The following is a 21,049-nucleotide window of genomic DNA, read 5'->3' as shown; positions in this document are numbered from 1 at the left end:
CGTTACCTTTATTGATATATTTATCAATTTACAACTCATAGAATGCATGGAGAACATTAAATTATAACACCCGATGTTTTTCAATAACTATGTTTTATAGAGTTTAACCATGAATAAGATTTTGATAAGTTTGACAACATAAAAAATAACATGTTAACTCATTCAATTTTGTGAATATTTTGCTTCATTCGAGCATAGTTTTGTATGACATGCTTCCCATAGAATGTACTGGTCACCATTGAAGGAAAAGTTAATGCTGATACAAATGTTTCATATTTGATACAAGTTATAAGCATTGATATGTCTGGGGGCATGTCATAGTGTTCACTATCTATTCTTAAATTTTAATAGTCGAGAGAAAAATAGTCAATTTATCAAATCCCAAACCTTTATATTTTTTTTTTCAAAAAATGTCATTGAAAATAAATTTGAAACCTAAATTATGTTTAAAATTCTAACTTTTATACGTTTGACATTTTCAAGTCAACACTTTGAACCCGTAACAAATCTGACGATAAATATATTTGCATTCTCAAACTTTTAAAAATATCCAAATTTCTCATTTTTGATCCATAACAAATTTTGATTCAATATAGTTAACTTGTATCAAACAATCTATTTACCGATTTTTTACTGTAAAAACTAAATTATAATCTTCAACAATATACATAGTAAAAAATGTTAATTATTAAATTTTTAATAGTCGAGAAAAAAACAGTCAATTTACCAAATCCCAAACATTTTGATTTTTTTCCAAAAAATGTCATTGAAAATAAATTGAAACCCAAATTATGTTTAAAATTCTAACTTTTATCCGTTTGACATTTTCAAGTCAACACTTTGAACCCATAACAAATTTGGCGATAAATATATTTGCATTCTCATACTTTTAAAAATATCCAGATCTCTCATTTTTGACCCATAACAAATTTTGACTCGATGTAGTTAACTTGTATCAAACAATCTATTTACTAATTTTTTACTGTAAAAACCAAATTATAATCGTCAACAATATACATAGTAAAATATGTTAATGATAACATTTGAAATTATATATTATTTTCAATTTTTACAAACATGGGTGGTTGTTAATTTTTGGATTTCATCAAGTATTTTGGAATATGGTAAATAATATGTTAATATTTATTAATATAAAAATATAATATAAATAAAAAGTAAAAGAATGGTGAATATAGACATATATTAGAGTCAATTAATATCTTAGTTTTGGAGGAAAACAATTGTGAGGTTTAACCATAAACTGACACGTGTCACAATTATTTTACTTTATTAGAATAGATAAATATATATATATATAAAGTGTAAAAGAAAGATGAATAATTATTAATTTATCACATAATTAAGATAATAGTTTTGGAAGGAAAAAATTGTAAGAACTAACCAAATGATGATAGGTGTTCACAATTATTTTACTTTATTAGAATAGAGTAAATTTGTGACGCAAATTACTAACCAAATGATGATGTGACGCAAGTTAATTATTTAATTAACCTAATAGGTGTTAAATTTGTGTGTTATGTGAGTGACAGTCGATTCCGAGCTAGTTGTGTTTAAGTTAACTAAAATGTGTGATAACTAAATTTTGGCAATCTATTAACAATTAAATATATGAGGGCATTTTCAACGCACCATCTTTACAAATCGTTACATCAAACACCACATCGTGTTACAAACTTCGTTTAAAAACACTTAACTTGTAATATCCCTAAATTTCTAAAAATAATATTTAATATATTATTTACTAATGATGGAAAAGTTTACTTAAGTTATTAGAGAAATAATAAAATAATAAAGGTGGAAAGTTAAGTAGGCTAATTAAATGGAATTAAAGATGGACTAAAAAAAGGAAAGATTGGCCTTAGTTCCATGGCTTAAGGGAGTATAAATATCCCTTAAACCCTAATCCTTTCCATTTTCATCTATCTCTACACCATAGCATACACCTTCAAAAACACACACGTAAGCCAAACACTCTCTACTTTAATATATTCAACGATCCGAGACCAACCGAAGGTAAGAAAAGATTTATCTCAGTTGTACTTATATATTAGAACCCGACACCGCAGCCCCGGGATGCAGTAAGAGTCGTTTGGATCTAGATCTAGCTTTGTTCGGGCGTTTAATCAACCAAAAACGAGCTTAAGGACCACCTTAGCTCAAATCTGGACACCCCGAAGCTACCTAGACTATAAAAGATCAAACCCCGATCAACCATAGTGGTTCACGGCGGCTGACGGCGCCGGAATCAAAGAAAAAACCCCAAAAACGCGTGTAATTGGACATTACTATAAACGATCAAACCCCGATCAACCATTTTTTTATATATATACGTACTTATGAAAAGATAAACTACATAAATCTTTTAAATTATAGAGATTAAAAATAGAAAGTTCATCATTTTGGTTAATAATTAATGTAATTGGACATTACCATTTTGAATATTTAGGATGTTATAACTTTAAATTATTATTTATTTTATACACTTGTACTTTTTGTTGTTAAAAACTCAAATTTATAGTGATTTTGAAATTAAAATATATTTTTTTAACTGAATTCGAATCGATTCGAATTCGATTCGCACTTCATTTTCGAATCGAATCGAATTTCGAATGAGCTATTCTAAATTCGAATCGAATCGAATTCGTCGAAACTATTTCGAATTCGAATCGAATTCGAATCCAACTTCAAATTTTCAAAATTAGAATAATCCGATTCGAAAAAATTCGAATATTCGAAATTCGATTTGTTGAACACCCCTAGCTCTGCCCCTGGACTCCCGTTCGCTAAGGTTTGCAATAACTTAGGAGTATGGTATAGCTAGAAGTAGTTAATTGATGCTATGATTAATACACAGTTAGCCGAGCACATCTTAGAAAGGGCCTAACAGTAAACTCTGAGAAGAATCCTCTACATGTGAGTTTCTAGCCCCATTTCCTTGTTATATTTCAGGGGATGTATGCATACTCGATGTGAATAGTTAATACACTTACCTTAAACAGTAAGTGTATGCCATATATGATATGTGTGATGGTTATTGAGGTCATGAATGAATGTTTGTTGGTACGTTAACGATCTTCGGATATTGCACGTATCGCCAGGGAAGGTAAGTGCTAGAATTTGTAATTGTGTATAAAGCATGTGTGAATGATAAAGCAGGGTATGTACGGAAAGAAAGTATGGTTACATGGGAAGAAAAGTATCAGACCCTAATAATACCCGAGGATGGAGGGTACTGGACCCTAAAATATCCGAGGATGGAGGGTACCGGACCCTAATAATATCCGAATACGGAGGGTACTGGACCCTAATAATATCCGAGGATGGTGGTTACCGGACCCTAATAATATTCAATGATGGATGGCACTGGAACCTAATAATATCCGAGGTATGTAGGGTGAAAAGCTCTTTATAATGAATGAATAGTTATGAACGTACTGTGTATGTTAAAGAATGAAAGTATGAAGGATTAAATGTAATATACATATGTGGAAAAATGATAAACATGTTAAGTATGTAATACGTACCTTCAGGCACGTGTATGTGTATGTGTATGTAAGTATGTTATTTGATTAACTAGAACTCGCTCAGCGTAGCTGACTTTTAGTATGCACGCATGTGAATAGACTGTAACAACTGGCTTGAGGGAGACACATGGCAGGAGTTGAAGAGGCTGGCATCTGAATATCTAACATTATGTTTATGTAAGATATATTAAGTTATGTTTTAAAGACAAGTTATGAATGTTTTGTAATGAATGTTTGAAGTTTTTATTTATTCCGCGAAATTTTAATTTAACTCTGATATTTAGAACTATGTTTATAAGTAAATCCAACGCCAAAGTAAGGCACCTGGGGACGGGGCCTTACAAGTTGGTATCACAGCATAAGTTCGAGAGAATTAAGCATCCTACAAGCTTAGACTCGAACAGAGAATGCGACTTAAGTAAGAAAAGAAAGAAGATGTCAGTGCAAAAAAGCCATGTGTCACTCAAGAAAGCTTAGTAAAGGTAAAGTATATGATTAATTTCATGAATATTGTACGAATGTGTAAGGAAGTTAGCTTAATTTCTAGGCATAGGAGTGTATGATTATATGAATTGTTTGATTGCCTAACTGTTTAGAAGTAGAACCAACACAAATAGACTCACAAGGGAAACTGTATTGGACACGGAAAGTAACGTGATCAGCTAATCACAGCTGGTAACTGTTATTACCTGTTAGTCTTACTATCCTTGTACTAAATAGTTCCTTAAGTGATTGCGTTTGTGTTTCCTTATAGAATACGAATGGCTGGAGCTAGGAAAGTTGTTGGACAAGGAGGTCGTACTGGACGTCGTGGAAGGTCACGTATTGTCCAAGAACCTTCTGTGGAAGCAGATACCAACACAAGGGAAGAAGGAAGTGCAGTTGGACATAATCCGAGCAACAATGAGGGGTATCAGCTTGACCATGTTGTTCAAGCAACCATTGCTCAATCCATAGTTGACGTAGTGAAGAACCTGCATCCAGAAGGATCTGCTGGGAACCATGCAAGGACTTCCGATAGGTTAGGAGAGAACGGTAGGAAGGATGATAAGAGAGAGAAAGGCGACTCGAGTGAGGTTAGGTCAGTGAAAGTTGATGACAGAAAGAGGGGCCGAGGTGGGTGTAACCACAAGTCGTTCAAGGGTTGCGACCCACCAAAGCTGACTGGTTTAGGGAATGAAATCGCTACTCTCCAGTGGATAACCAACATGGACAAGGTTAACCGAATTAGCGAATGTCATCCTGATCAAGCTGTGGGTTATGCCACTCAGTCATTTGGAGATGAGGCTATGTACTGGTGGGAGACTGTGGAGCAGAGGAAGACTCAAGAAGTGATTAAGGCGATGAGATGGGATGACCTGAAGGAGCTGGTGATGAAGCGATTTTGTGCTGATGCTGAAGTTGAAAGGGTTGAGATGAAGTTTCTGAACTTAAAGGCGGAAAAGATGACACACCGCGAGTACACTACTGAATTCAACCGCATGTCTAGGTTGGTGCCTGACATGGTGAACACTGAAGCCAAGCGAACCAAGTGTTACATCAGGGGACTGCCACAGAATGTTCGCGTCTTGGTCAAGGCTAGTAGACCAGCTACCTTTGATTCTGCTGTGGGACTCGCAGAAATGGTTTACGATGACCTGGCGGCGAACGATGTGGTGGCGGAAGAGAAGAAAGATAAGAAATGGTTCGCTCCTGTCAAACGACCCGGTACTCAGTTGTGGAACCCTAGGGATAAGAAGTAGAAGGTGTGGGAGAGAAAGATATGCAAGACTTGTGGGAAGGTTCACGGTGGGGAGTGCAAGTGGGGTACTGGTTTTGATGTGTGCCACAAGTGTGGGAAGGCTCATGGTAGGGAATCCAGGCTTGGGACAAATGTCTGTTATAAGTGTGGAAAGGTGGGACACTATGCTAATGAATGCAATGCAAAGCCCGCGTGTTACAAATGTGGTAAGACGGACCATATGGCTAGGGAGTGCACTGATGGTGAAGCTAGAGGAAGTCGAAGGAAAGATGCTGAGCAAGCGAGGCCAAGGACTAGGGCCAATATGCTGACTCAGGAGCAGGCTAAGCAGATCCTAGATGTTGTGACATGTACGTTTTTGATAAACGGTATTTCCGCTTCTGTGTTGTTTGATTCAGGCGCAAATAAGAGTTTTGTAGCTGCGGCATTTAGTAAGTTAGCCAAAATGAAATGTTGTCGTGTGCCTGAAACCTTTAAAGTAGAAACTGCTAGTGAAACTTCGGTTAAGATTATGAGAATGGTTAAGGATTGTAAGATAGAGTTAGAGGGACGTGACTTCCCTGTTACTCTATATGCCTTAGGAGCGTTCGATGTAGTTTTGGGGATGGACTGGCTAACTGAATTTGAAGCTCAGATAATGTGTAAGAGTAGGATAATAAGATAAAATCTTTGGATGGTAGTATAGTGACGGTTTATGGTGATAAGGATAGTTCAGGGTTTAATGTCATTTCGATGATAAAGGCCAAGGGATTGTTAAGGCGAGGGTGTAGTGCTTAGCTGGCGTATGTTGTCAAAGCTACGGCCGAGACAAAAGAAGTAAAAGATGTTCCTGTTGTGCGCGACTACCCATAAGTGTTTCCATCGGACCTTCCGGGGTTGTCACCGAAGTGAGAGATAGAAATCCAGATAGACTTAATACCAGGCCCGTCGCGAAAGCACTTTACAACTTGGCGCCATCCCAGATGAAAGAGTTGATGTCCCAACTGCAAGAACTCCCTGACAAGGGTTTTATTAGGCCAAGTGTTTCCCCGTGGGCGCACTGGTGTTGTTTGTTAAGAAAAAGGATGAAAGCATGAGAATGTATAGACTCTCGTCAACTGAATAAGCTTACGGTGAAGAACAGGTATCCGTTGCCACGGATTGATGATTTATTTGACCAACTACAAGGTTCGAGTTGGTTCTGGCGAATAGATCTTAGATCAAGTTATCATCAGCTAAAGGTAAAAGAGGCAGACATCCCTAAGACAGTGTTTCGGACGCGGTATGGACACTACGAGTTCCTCGTAGTCGTTCGGTGTAACGAGTGCCCCAGCAGCATTTATGGACATGATGAATAGGGTATGTCGGCCGATGTTAGATAAATCAGTCATTGTATTCATCGACGATGTACTGATATATTCAAAGAGCGAGTCTGGCCACTTGGAGCATCTACGAGAAACACTGAAAGTCCTGAAGAAAGAGAAGTTGTATGCTAAGTTCTCGAAGTGCGCATTCTGGTTGCGTGAAGTGCAGTTTCTAGGTCACGTGATTAATCCAGAAGGGATTACTATGGACCCAACAAAGATCGAAGCGATAACGAATTGGAAGACTCTTAGGGTTGGCGGGCTATTATAGGAGATTCATCGAAGACTTCTCCAAGATAGCCGCACCGTTGACCGGAATGACCCGGAAGTCTGTAATGTTCACTTGGGGTAAGTTTCAGGAGGAGGCTTTCGAGGAACTAAAGAAAAAACTCACGCAAGCTCCAATCCTTGCTCTACCCGATGGTGACGAGGATTTGGTTATTTGTACCGATGCCTCGCATCGTGGGTTAGGTTGCGTGTTAATTTCGTCTTCTTTTGACAGATTTTTTTTAAAACTTTCATGACTCCTTTCTAGAACCACATAATCGTTAATGTTGTTCCATGGGTCCTATAATAATCAATCAATCACTCACTCCACCAATTGTATTAATTACCTTTTCAAATATTGATTTCCGAAATTTACCAAAAATCCAAACAATAAAGTCTCGCATTGTGGGTTAGGTTGCGTGTTAATTTCGTCTTCTTTTGACAGAATTTTTTTAAAACTTTCATGAGTCCTTTCTAGAACCACATAATCGTTAATGTTGTTCCATGGGTCCTATAATAATAATCAGTCAATCACTCCACCAATTGTATTAATTACCTTTTCAAATATTGATTTCCGAAATTTACCAAAAATCCAAACAATAAAGTCTCGGTCGTTGTCTGATAAGAGGAATCACTAGTAGAACATTAATGTTTATGAACATAATGTTGGATATTTAATTGTTTATGAAGATATCATGTACTATGCACCCGGTCTGCCCGACCTTATTATGCAATCTTTGATGCATTTGATAAAAACAAACTTAAATCATATATATTATGTACCTCATTTGATACTCATTCTTCTAGTAGTTTTGTTTCTTTTGAATAAATATATAAAAATAACAAAACTCGAATAGTAACACCGCCCCGATCAAATCATTTTGAACAAGTGCATATTTCACATTTGCTGACTCATATCGTAGCTTAATCTAAAATTTATTCGGCCCAAGCTAAGTAAGCCCCGGCCTATTCAATAAAATGATCGATTTTATGAAACTAAAATTTAAGCCTAAACTTAAAAAAGAAAAAAAAACGATAGCAGCAATCAGCATGCAACTCAATATTTAGAATCAGAGAAGTGAATAGTACCTTCTTCTACCCGCAAACATTGAGCGCGGTGATAAAAACAGGACAAAGGTGAATTACTTGACGATTTCATGATCGATTTATGAAAATTATGTTGGGGACGCTGAAAGGTTGAAAGCCAAGGATTTACATAGACCATAAGGCATAAGCTGTTGAAGACTAAACTAGCTACATGTTATGTTAGTCCTTGATCATGACCGTTTTTTAACTTGGATTGTGTTGAATTTTGACTTTTGACCAATCAATTTAACTTTAACTTGGACCACGTAAATTTCTTTTGTATTATATTTTTCTATCAATATAAAACTAGGGTCGTCTAAACTGCTCGTTTTATTGCTCGACTGTAAGCGAGCCGTTCTACTCGGTTCAGTTTGTAAACGAGCCAAGCAACGAGCAAAGGTCTGCTCGATTCGATTCGGCTCGAATATTTTTTAAATTTGTTTTATATATAAATATATATGAACAAATATATAAATATATAGAGTATACATAAAATATAAGTATACAATTTTTTAAACCCTTTTAAAATTTTCCTATTCCGTCAATTTTATATTTTCATTAGTTTGATTCAAGTTTTCAGAATATTAGAAGTTTGTTTACATGTTCAGTATATCTTATTTTAAACTTCTTTCTCCTAAAAGTTAACAACCTATTGCGCGTTTGTCTAAAAACTACTAATTTGTTTATAAAATATATTATTTACATCATTCAAACTTGCTTCTTATTGAATTATTTAGAGTGTGAAGAGACTACGTTGGGATTAGGCTCGCACGGCCCAATAAGTGGCAATGAGACGGACAATCCCAAGAAGTAAGGCCTGGCCCAATGGCATCTAATGCACACCAAGACAAGAGCCAAGGTCAACGAAAGACCAGTCGCTATTAGTCTGGTCACAAGACAGAACTGGAACATATGAACTCCAGGAGGAGAGGAGATGCCCAGCGGGTAATAGCGAGTCTCCTGCCAAAGTCAGGAGGAAGAGGAGAAACCAATGGATAATAGGCTAGGCCTAGGGAGTAATGGTCTAGGGAAAGATTCCTCCGGGACACTATATAGGTATGTAAACCTATTGTAAAACGGTTATGTTGGATTAATACAATAAACTTTCATTCTTACCTGCATGGTCATCTTTGACTAAGACGAACAAACAAAGCCTCACATACACACACGCACGTAATTCCATGATAATTCAATAGAGGTTTCAACAGAGTGAAAAAGAAATAAATAATGCTCAATACCACTCGATGTTCGATCAAAAAATGCTCGATTCGATTTTCACTTGGTTCAGCCGTTTGGTTGTAAACGAGCCAAACAACGAGCAAGCCTTTGCTCGGCTCGGCTCGTGAACAACCCTATATAAAACACACTCATCTTCAAGAACCATCATCAGTCATCACATTTATAAAAATTGGGGAATATCATTAGTATCGAAAATGGTCTCGAGATGATAAACTTTGATCCAATAGCAATGGAAAATGGTCTCAATGGTTTGCATATGACATGTTTTGTGTACTCCAACAAAATAACAAGAAACACATGAATTGTCCCATGATATCAAACACTACAATCCATACATAGATGGTCAAAACAAACATAACTACCTAGATGAAACACATGTATTTATACACACAAATTACATGTAAACCTTCATCTTTCACTATAAGCATGGATGGTCATGATCAACAAAATCCAAGAGTTAAACTCATCGCCGTTATTGCCATTTCCGGCATGTTATCAGCTGCTCTCGGTTTTGCTGCTGAAGCCACAAAGCTCCAGGTAAAACCAATCAATCAAGCATATGCGCATATGCACACTTGCACACACGTCAATACACGTGTGTACAGAATTATATACTTGCATGAATTTACATGCAGCTTGGTGAGGTTCAGGACATAACCGGAACAGGATGCACATATCCCAGCCATTCAGGCCCCACGGTTCTTGGAGTCATTGTGATTGTAGCACTTTTGGGTTTTCGTGTTTATTGCCCTGGAAATCGCAACCCTTCTTCGGTGGTTCTACTCTCTCATTCTTTATCTTGGTAACTTCTATTATCTTTAATGATGATTATTTTGAAAAATAATAAGTATTAAGCAACTATGACTTCTTTCAGGGTGGCATGGTTTGTGGCAAGGCGACACGTTAGAATATCGAGACCACTACCAAAGTTATTACAACTGCAACGTCGTAAAACCTGGCATTTTCGGTGCTGGTGCTTCCTTTGCTCTTACAAGTGTCATACTAGAGATTGTTTATTTGGTTGTGACCGATAAAACCGCAACTAATCCTTCAACTGGTGAACCTTCAATTTTGGCAATGTGTTAAGACTACCAACAATTTTTACTTGTGATCCTGATGTGTAATCCGTTTTTCAATTTCGTAATTGCAATAAAATGTGTCCAATTTTGTATTTTTCTTTCTTAGATCAGTACGTAACTCACATACTCTCTAAATCAATCAGTTCCTACATAACACTTATTTGGAGTCGGCCACGAGACTCGAACCCTCGCCCCTACAAAGAAAAAACATTTGCATGACCAGTGTCGAAACTAATTTTACTTGCCATATATAAAATTAACAGAATATATGCACAATCCAACACCCAAAATTTATCAAAATACAAGTCACATCCACAAACAAAATATTAGTGGAACTGAAAACTTGTTAAATACCCAAGCATAAGATTCACAATAACATGATATCAAAGTCATGTCCATAATAAAGTGGTCAAACTCCATAAAGTCAACTAGCTAATATTGGATCAAGGCTCTGTATCAAAATCAAGAGCCACTTTAAAGTGTGAAATACTATAATGCAGTTGTAAAATGGTAGGCCGCGTTCTGCTTCATTGGTAGGCATGGCGTGCGGTGGCAGAGCAGGAATTTTTTCCTGTGGTGTCAATATTTTTCGGTGCTTGGATTTATAACTATCTAGTGTCAAAATTTACGGGCCAAGTCACATAAAAAGATGACAATGGTGTTGGCGAACTAGGTGTCGTGTTTAAATTATTACTTAAGTTTTGACGTAAATAGGTGCCGTGTTTCGCTTCCTAGACTTGTTTTGTGTACTCCAAGAAACATATGAATTTTACCATGATATCAAAGACAAGAATCCGTATACAAGGACAAAACAAACGTTACTAACTAGATGAAACACATGTATATATATGCACAGATTACATGTAAAACACTGTTTTTCATTCAAGATTTTGATAGCCTCATAGAAGTATAAGCATGGAAGGTCATGATCAAGAAAGTTCCAGAGTTAAACTCAATGCGGCTTGTTATCAGCCGCTCTTGGTTTTGCTGCATAAGCCACAAAGATTCAGGTAACACACATCAAATAAGCACATACTTTTAACACGCGAATAGAGATCATATACTTGCATAACATGCATAAATGTACATGCAGCTTGAAGAGATTCAGAACGCATTGAAAGGAGGATGCACATATCCCGATCACTCAGGCCCCACAGCTCTTGTAATCGTAGCGCTTGTAGCACTTTTGGGTTTTCGAGTTTATTGCCCTGGAACTCGAAGCCAATCTTCTTCAGTTCAACTCCCTCGTTATTTATCATGGTAACTTTTTGTTGTCTTTTAAGGGAGATTCTTTTAGAAAATAATATTTACATCAAGACAGAAGGCAAACGGGCAACAAGCTGCACCGCAAGCCATAAGCAGACAGGTCGTCTAAGGAACTTTCTTACCAGGACCAGTCAAAGCGGTTTTCAAGAACCAGATTACTTTATAACCAAAATTATAACTTTATTAACTATTCAAAACAAATATAAACATGTTTGTGTAGATTTGCATTGTCAATAATAAAATATAAAATTTTGGATAATAATATAAGAATAGTCTGTATTAGATTTTAGAAAGTTAGAAAGAAAACACAAAAAGGAAAATAAACAAAATTTGAAATTTGGTCAAATCACCCTGTTTGCCTCTACCAGCAGCCAGAGTTATGTGTCCGATGCTAAGAACAATAGTGTAAACTGTTACATCGGTTGATGCTATTCGACTAACACGCTGATGGGTCTTTGATTTCATTTAGGGTGGCATGGTTTGTGGCAATGAGCTTTTATGTTGTTGGTTTGTTGATGGCCAAACGTCAAGGCCACACATACGAATATCAAACCCACTTTCAAATTTATGACAAGTGCAATGCAGTAAAGCCTGGTATTTTCAGTGCGGGCGCCTCCTTTGCACTTACAAGCGTTGTACTAGAGGTTGTTTATTTAGTAACCGCAACACAGCATCAGATAGATAAGACCGATAAGACTGCATCTAATCCTTCAACCAGTCAACCTTCTATCTTGGCTATGTGTTAAAGACTGTTACCACCAACAATTTACATTTTGGATGTGTAATAATTTTCAGTGTTGAAATAAATATTGTTCAAATACTCGCAGCCACAAACATAGTATAAAGGCAACTTCAAACTTGTCAAACACCCAAGCATAAAATTCACAATAACAGTATATCAGAATCATACCGATAACAAAGTGGTCAAAGTTCAAACCAAAGAAAACAAAAGGTTTTGTGCAACTGTTACTTGTCTATTTCTTACCCCGAAGTTTCACACCGAGGGCCCGTTCCAGTTTGGTGATGATCTGTTGATTCGGTATAGCCTTCCCAGATTCATACTCCTGAATGATCTGCGGTTTCTCGTTAATAAGCTGCAACAACCATAAAAATACTTAAGTTATGCAGCTAATAATCATAAATCTAACCAGATTAAAAAGAAAGAAAGAAAGATGTTTAACCTGAGCAAGTTGAGATTGAGTAAGCTTCTTCTCGTTACGACCCTGAATGATAGCTTTCTTCAACTCAGTTGGTACCTTCTCGTCTGTTACAAAATAAAATCTTATTATAATGAACAGGTCTCATAAGGGATACACGATGTGTTAAGATGACTCACGAGTGAGATTTTCAGTCTCTTCATCAAGCTTTCTAGTGTTCAAAGAAGTACTGCTGGATGCAGCCTTGTTTGAACCGGCCGTAGCTGCAAAAATAAAAAAAATTAAGATCATAAGCTTTCATCAGTTTAAATACTAAACAGACTAAAGGCCAGACTTCTGAAAGATGTTTTATATGCTTTCACAGTTGAGACTGCCACACATATAGTTAGTTACTTTGCTTAAAAAGTGAATAATCATTTGTTAATAGATTCAGAAGTCCATGGCCAATCAAGCTATCAAATATCATATGATATACTTATGTCAGATAGCTAACCCCTAAATTGATTCAAAAGCATAGACGAATGAACATTTGCATGAACAGAACATGTAAATTTATCAAAGTAATGAAGAAATCTAACTGTGGCTGCAAACAAGCAGAGCTACTTGCCAGCTACTCAAACTCAGATTGATAAAAAACTCGAAACGAGCCGTGCTTTTTCAAGCTTGAGATGAGCCCCAGCCTAAAAAAAAGCTGTTTTGGTTATTGAACCCGAGCTTGAACCTTGCATGGGAAGCTGGTTTAGGCTTGTCGAGCCTTAGTGTGGCTTTTGTACTTTTAAGTTTTATCTATTTCGGACTTCTATGTATTAATTTCACACAGCACAGCCAAACTCAAGCCAAGCATATTAAGGTTTATTTCTCAAAATATATAAAAATAATTAAAAAATTATAAATAATTAACGAGATCGGCTCGAGCTTGAAAAATCAACTCGCGAGCCAAGCTCAAGCTCTCGTAAGTCAAAACGAGCCGAGCTCGCCTCATTTACAACCCTAGATATAACTCAGTAGGTACAATCATCAATCAATTAACAACTACGATTACATCAATCTACGCTTATAAACCAGTAATTAAACAAAAACTAATCCAAATAACAAGCGAATACCAAAACCCTAGCTCAGTACAAACAAAAGCCCTAATAATACACAAATTAAACACATAAACATGAATAATCTTCATTTCCACAACACAGAAGCGTGCGATGATATTAAAACCATCGAAAACAAAACAGTTTAAGACGTAACAATAATTATCTTACGAACCCTTGCGTACGGTCTCGATCTCAGCACCGGCGCGACGGGCGGCGTTGACGGCTTTCTCATCCTTACGTGCGGCGGCGGTCGGAGCCTTCTTACGGATCACCACCGGCTCCCAGTCTTGTGCGATGTGGCCTGACATTTTTTATTGATTTTTTTTTTCTCCGATTAGTCCACGAATAATAATAAAAGTATCAATTTGCTGGATGATAGAAACAACTCAAATAAGTAACCACCGGGGTTGGGTGTGAATGTTATTAACTTATTATATCTGGGGTGTTTGGTTACGAGGTAAGTGTGTAAAAGTGTACATTCTAGCATCAACGTTTTTGAAAATGTTAAACCAAACACGTAGTAACAATAATGCTCTTAATTTATATGCTTCATAACAGGATGAGGAAGGTTTTAAGAAAATCATGATCGGAAAATTCGGGATCAACATCAGTCGGTCGGTACCAGCACCGGTATTTACTGAATTTTTGTCTATGATACCGGTATTAAACCAGTATCGTATCGGTACCGAACCGAGCATTGTGGATACAACGTGGTTGGATCGGCGTTTTGTGTGTGTGTGTGTGTGTGTGTGAGAGAGAGAGAGAGGGAGGGAGGGAGGGAGGGAGATGGGGGGGAGGGGTAATTAATGATTGTAGAAAAGTTATGAACATTTTACCACTACATTTGTTTTTTCAAAATTTTTAAAACGCTGACTGCGCATCATGTATTGTAAAATTGCCAGTGTTACAAACAATGAGCCCCAATATATAATTAGACCATGTGTAGTCAAAATGACACACCCTTGGGCATTTTCCGTTATGTAGCATCCCTATCAGCAATGAAGAGTTTTGCAAAAAGTGGTGTAGTGAACAAAATGTCACAACTCTCCTACAATAATTACATATATTCTCCTCTCTCCCATCTCCACGCACAATTTTATTAAAACTCGAGCCGAACTCGCATTTTTTTTTCAATTAATCATCGATTTATTAGTGACTTCATAGAAACATCCAAACGATTTACAATGAAGTGGCAGGTAAGCGGGCAACAAGCTACGCCGCAACCCCCTTTTAGATAGCAAACCCAATCCGACTAAAAACAAAGTTTTGATTCTTATGGGCTGATACGTTACTATACACAACTTTCTGCACCCTATTCAAAAGGTCCACGGCATCCGGAGCTAAGAAACCAAAAGTGTCAAAGGCGAAGGGGATAAACACGTGTTGATTCTCCAAACAAGCTCTCTCGTGTTTAGCAACCTTGCCCGATGCCGCCTTCAATGCTGTCTGGCCTGCTACAAATCCAGTGTCCCTAATCCCAACAAGATGGGACATTCCTGTGAGGTCGACAAAAGCGTGTTTCCCCCCTACCCACCCAAAAACAAGAATATCGGCCGGTCGTAATGTAGATCTTCCTTCTTGAGGATCCGTAATAAAGTTTACGGGGGCTTCCTTTTTAGCCGAAATTCCGGCTCGTTTAAGAACATCGCATAGAACATCCCTCACAAAATCATGCCTGTACTTAAACCCAGGCAACTCTTTGCAGTGAACTACATGCTCGCCAAAAGAATCCAAACAAACCTTACGGCAAACTGGGCACGGCTCATCTACCGGAAACAAAGGGATCATTAACCGATACTCAGGATGGCCCGGTACTCCAAAGCCGACATATGTTGGCCCAATCCTTCAATAGGGAGAACACTTAAGAAATCTTGAGCCTTGTAACATCCTAAAATTTTAATGATGAATAAAGGAAGTTATGTTTAGTGATTTCGCGTAATTGATTAATGTCGGGGAAGGAGCGGGTCTTGGACTTGGATTAATTGAGATGGGTTAAATGAGAATGGGATTTCAGGGATATAAATACCCCCAAAATCCCAAAATATCTTCATTTTTCCCCCACTCTCCTAAACACACACATACACACACACCAAGCACACCCAAAACCGCCGCCGGCCGGGCCGAGAAAGAAGGGAGGATCGAGCGAGGTCCGGGTAAGAGAGAAAGATTAGTGGTGATACCAAGATAAACGAGATCCAAACAAGCTCAAAAGGTATGATTCTTGATCTTGGAAGTTTAAAGATCCGAGCTTTTAGTGTATAAACGACCGAAAATGGTCGGGAAGTGTAGTAGGTGGTATTGAGCCTTAACAAGGGTGTTAAAATCGCCCGAAATGTTGATAAGAAACCGAAACAGCGGACATCTGGGCAACTTCGCCTTCATCTGGGCAACTTCGCCTTCAAGCGATGAACTTCGCCTGCAAGCTAAGTTCGCCTGATGAACTTCGCCTGCAAGCTAAGTTCGCCTGATGACAAGTTCGCCTGAGGTTTAAGTTCGCCTGATGATAAGTTCGCCTGAGGTTCAAGTTCGCCTGATGATAAGTTCGCCTGAGGTTCAAGTTCGCCTGATGATAAGTTCGCCTGAGGTTTAACTTCGCCTAAAGCTAAGTTCGCCTGAGGTTTAACTTCGCCTAAAGCTAAGTTCGCCTGAGGTTTAACTTCGCCTAAAGCTAAGTTCGCCTGAGGTTTAACTTCGCCTAAAGCCAAGTTCGTTTAGAAAATAAATTTAAAATCTAATGAAAAATGTGTTAAGACAGTTAATGGAAATAAAATTTTTCCAAGCTGACCTGGCAGCTCGACCCCAGCAAGGGGCTCTGCCCCTTGGACCCTGCTAGGGGCTGCCGCCCCTAGACCCCGCTGCCAGGGGCGCTGCCCCCGGACCCCCGTTCGTTGTGGGTAGTAATTAAGACTAGAAAGATGTTATAAGTAGTGATAGTTAAATTGATATGTATACTTGTTATACAGTCAGCCGTGCACAACTGAAGAAAGGGATTACGATCAACGGAGAACGTAACCGTGTTCAGGTGAGTTTCTAGCCCCATTTATGTGTTATCTTTTCGGGGCTGTGTGCATACTCAACATGTTTGTTAATACACTTATCCTAAGAGATAAGTGTATGCCTTATGTGGATAATGTGAAATGTATGAATGATTGCTTGATGGTACGTGAACGATCTTCGGATATTGCACGTACTGTCAGGTTGTAACGCTATGTATAAGGTAAGTATGTTATGTATGTTTATGTGTATGAACATGATAGAGATAATAGAAGAAAGAAATGATAATGTATGGTTGTATGGTTACGAAAAGGGTACCGAGCCCTAATAATACTCGAGGTATGATGTATGGTTGTATGGTAACGAAGAGGGAATCGAACCCTACTAATATTCGAGAACTAGGGAACCGAACCTTACTAATATTCGAGGAAGAAGGGTACCGAGCCCTAATAATACTCGAGGAAAGAGGGTACCGAGCCCTAATAATACTCGAGGAAAGAGGGTACCGAGCCCTAATAATACTCGAGGAAAGAGGGTACCGAGCCCTAATAATACTCGAGGAATGTAGGGCGTAATGCTCTTTATAACATAAGATATGAAAGTAAGTTAATACAAAAGAAAGTAAGAAAGTATGAAAGTAAGAAAGTATGAATGTAAGAAAGTATGAAAGTATGAAAGTATGAAAGTATAAAAGTATGAATGAAAGAATATAATGTTATGTGAATGGTATGATTATGTGATTATCTAGAACTCACTCAGCGTAGCTGACTTTTAGTATGCACGCAGGTGAGTAGGATGAGGCAGCTCGCTTGAGGAGACACATGGCATTGAACAAGAATCTGGCATCTGAAGACCTATGATGTGTTAATTTTAATGCCTTAATGTGAAAGACAATAAATGTTTTGAGACAAGTTATGAATTATGTAAAGTTTTATGAAAGTTTTATATTCCGCGTAAATGTTTTAATTAACTCTGATATTTAGAACTGTGTTTATGAGTAAATCCAACACGAAAGTAGGGTTACCGGTAACGGGGTCTTACAAGCCTGAGGAGCCCGAAGACACTCAAACACCGCTTTCTGACGAGGGGATAAATCAAACTTCATTTCCAAACTCTTGATGATTCCACTATAAAGGGCACTCGCCAAAGCATGTTGGGCTTTAGGGGCGGTGTCTTTATTAGAGAAACCGCTAATGTCAAAATCGGGAAGTGAAATGTGCAACCGATCTATCGCACTCCCATAATCGGAGTCAAACCCATCAGTACCACAACCTCGAAGAATGTGGTCTTGCAATTCCCAATATTGCGCCCTCGAGGCCACAAACGCATAAGTAGAAACGTCTGAAGCAGAACATAAACCCAAACCTCCAAAACGAGTCGGAAGTGATGCCAACCTCCATTGAAAATCTCCAAAGAAGGGACCACCACAAACCACGATGTCCTCAATCGCCCCCCGAATGCCATTGTTAAACACAGAAACTGCTTCCCCTACATACAAAACAACAACTTTCCAACTCCCATACATGAGTGGAGCAAAAGGAGCTCGCATTGAAGGTCCCGCAAATGCGGGAGATAGCTCATCAACTCCACAGCTCGCGAAGCCCTTTTCATAGCAAGTTCACTGATGAACCCGACATCCCGGCTAACGGCTCCCCCGAGGAGTTTCACACCTAGCACCGGTCTTCCAATCTCACAGGGAAACACCCCCTCCTGCACCTTAACCCCATTGCACGACGGCCAAAATACTTCGGTTTTCTTAATATTAAGTTCAAGGCCCAGGCGGGGACCCTCCGACCTGATAATATCTAAAGCTTTAGCAACCTCTTTAGAGTCCCCAATAATTGTACCATCATCTAGGTACCAAGCATGAAAGAGAAGCTTACAGGAACTCTGGACTAGATGAATAAGTGGGTGCAGAACTAAGGCGAAAAGAAGAGGTTCCAAAGGGTCCCCCTGCTGAACCCCAGTGGTGGACCAAACGTGGCCATCCCCCACATATAGCCTGGCCAGTTGCCCATATAAAAAGTTCACCCATAAGGAAATAGATGGGCATCGGGCTCGAACCTCATTCAGAAAGGCAGTCCTGTCCACCAAGTTGAAGGCATTACAAAAATCAATAGTAAGCATAGCCAATGACCAATCAGAATGGAACTTACTTAAAAACCTGTTCGCGCTATGAAGAACGACCTCTGCACCACTAGGGATTCCCACCCCAAACTGAAAGTCGCACAGGTATTTAGTAATGTCTTTCCCAACACCCCTTATAGCCACCTTAGATATCAATCTTCTCCAAATGGCACCTACGGCAATGGGTCTAATCCCATTGTCCGGTTTGAGCAACGGTTTGAGAGGAGCCGACGCAATGAACTCTGCCAAAACCCTTGGGCATCTCCCCCCCAAACATAAATTAACCATCGCAGTAGTAGCCTTTAGTAACCCAACAGCGATCGGCGACCCTTCTCCACAAAATGCATCCAAAATATGTTGTGCCCTCAATCCATCTCGTCCGCATGACTTTCCTTTAGGGAAGGATTTTATGCATCCAAGCACACAATCCTCATCAACAACAAGAGGAGGCTTAGAAAGCAATGAAGCAGGCATAACCGGCGGGGGAAAATTGGGATGTTTAGCCACTAACGCTTTCAAAGTGTCATTGCCGAAAGGTGCAACCCCTGAAGAGCATAATACTTTAATGGCGGCAGTGAAATGCCCGTCCGCCACTTTTCGTAAACATTGTTTCACATTGGCGCATACCGCCAACATCATCGTGCTTAGCGAGAGGCTCCTCATGACTCGAGTTCACCCCTATAGGTGTGGCAAAAAGGGATAAAATAAGCGCATCAAAACCATCCTTAGCACTCCAACTTGCTAGTGCTTGTTGAATACTATGACATTGCAAAGACTTTCTGTTACCGGACCTGCGCTCCTGACGTTTAGAAGGTCTGAAAACACGCAACGTGCACCGCGGTAACAAGAAAAGTTTCACCCACGCCTCAACAGAGTCTGGCATAGCAACCACCTTACCCAGAGCCGCAGTTAACGCTTGAGCAAATGCCATACGACAACTATGAGGGATGCTCTTAACAGTTGTGATAGGAAGAGAGAAGACGCGGTTAAGGAGAACCTCATCCACCACTATCCCTCCCAAGGGAGCAACATCCCTCATAACATGCGGTTTATCAATCCCCACAATAAACTCCTCCACAGCTCCCACACCCTCGTTGTACTTGGTGACTCCATCAGCATGATGACACGTCCGTTTAAGAGCATTTGGACGCATACACACCCCACATAGCCACTGGTCCGAGGCCTTAAAAGCCTCCCCAACCGAAATAAATAAATCACAATCCGTGGAAATGGCGTCCCGTAGGGTCACTTTCCGCTCATCCGACGGCAAATGAAGTCGTTTGATATGCGCAATTAACCGAGAGATCCCCCTTGACCCCGCCCAACAATGGAACCCCCCCTAAAGGACATGGCCAAACACCCACCGAACCCACACTATTGTCTAGGGTGTTAGACATAGCACCCTCGTCAACCACTCAACCATGTCCACTTCCGTGCCCACCTCCCCTCCTTTGACAATCCGAGCCCTTGTCGTAACCCCTCACAACAAAAAGGCCAACAAACAAACTCGAGCTGAGTTTTGGGAGTAAAAACCCGAACTAAGAGGAGAAAGGAGAGCAACCGCCAGTTGCTCTCCCCTCCGTAAACCCAAAAAAACCGATTAACTCATTGAGACATTTTATCGAACACCTGGCGGGCAGACCCAAAACCGAGGATTAAAGGCAAAATTGAAATAGCAGTAGGGGTGGTGGTGAGGAGAGAACGAGGATATGACGAGGAGATGATGCTGGTTACTGATGTGTGACGGCGGGTTGTTCTTTAGGCGAAGGTGTAGCAACAGTGGTGGTGGAAATCTGTGGCACATGTAATTAAAACCAAAAAAACCGAACCAAACCAAACCAAACTTATAGCATTTGATTATTTATTCTTATACTTTGAGTAATTTGTAAGAATTTAATAAATATGTAACTCAAATATTTTAGCCCAAACGGATAATGATCAAATCAGTTATTGTACACAAAACTTGTGCCCAAATGCGTAAGGAAAACAGGGGGGGGGGGGGGTAACTTGGCGTTTTGTGACCAAAACGTTACAAATTTGCATGAATAATACATGATATATCCCATTGACCACTCACAACTTAGAATTTTAGCTGACTTCCTCTCCCTAGCCCTCTT

The 21,049-nt window shown here is 39.1% G+C and overlaps 1 protein-coding gene across 1 annotated transcript; it reads right to left on the bottom strand.

Moving 5' to 3' along the window:
• Window positions 1-12,384: 12,384 nt before the first annotated feature.
• LOC143595539 (multiprotein-bridging factor 1b-like) lies at window positions 12,385-14,159 on the bottom strand. The gene is made up of 4 exons (XM_077074524.1): window positions 13,984-14,159; window positions 12,903-12,986; window positions 12,748-12,830; window positions 12,385-12,660 (listed from the first exon to the last, which is right to left on the bottom strand). Exons 1-4 carry the CDS (start codon window positions 14,117-14,119, stop codon window positions 12,541-12,543), a joined length of 423 nt encoding a protein of 140 aa, XP_076930639.1. The 5' UTR covers window positions 14,120-14,159; the 3' UTR covers window positions 12,385-12,540.
• Window positions 14,160-21,049: the final 6,890 nt, after the last annotated feature.

The sequence above is a fragment of the Bidens hawaiensis genome, unplaced genomic scaffold (assembly GCF_021521415.1).
Source record: "Bidens hawaiensis isolate Kalapana, Puna unplaced genomic scaffold, B.hawaiensis_p1.1 tig00045313_1, whole genome shotgun sequence".
Taxonomy (NCBI): Eukaryota; Viridiplantae; Streptophyta; class Magnoliopsida; order Asterales; family Asteraceae; genus Bidens; species Bidens hawaiensis.
Note: the sequence above shows the minus strand (reverse complement) of the source record. Positions and strands in the feature narration are given on the sequence as shown.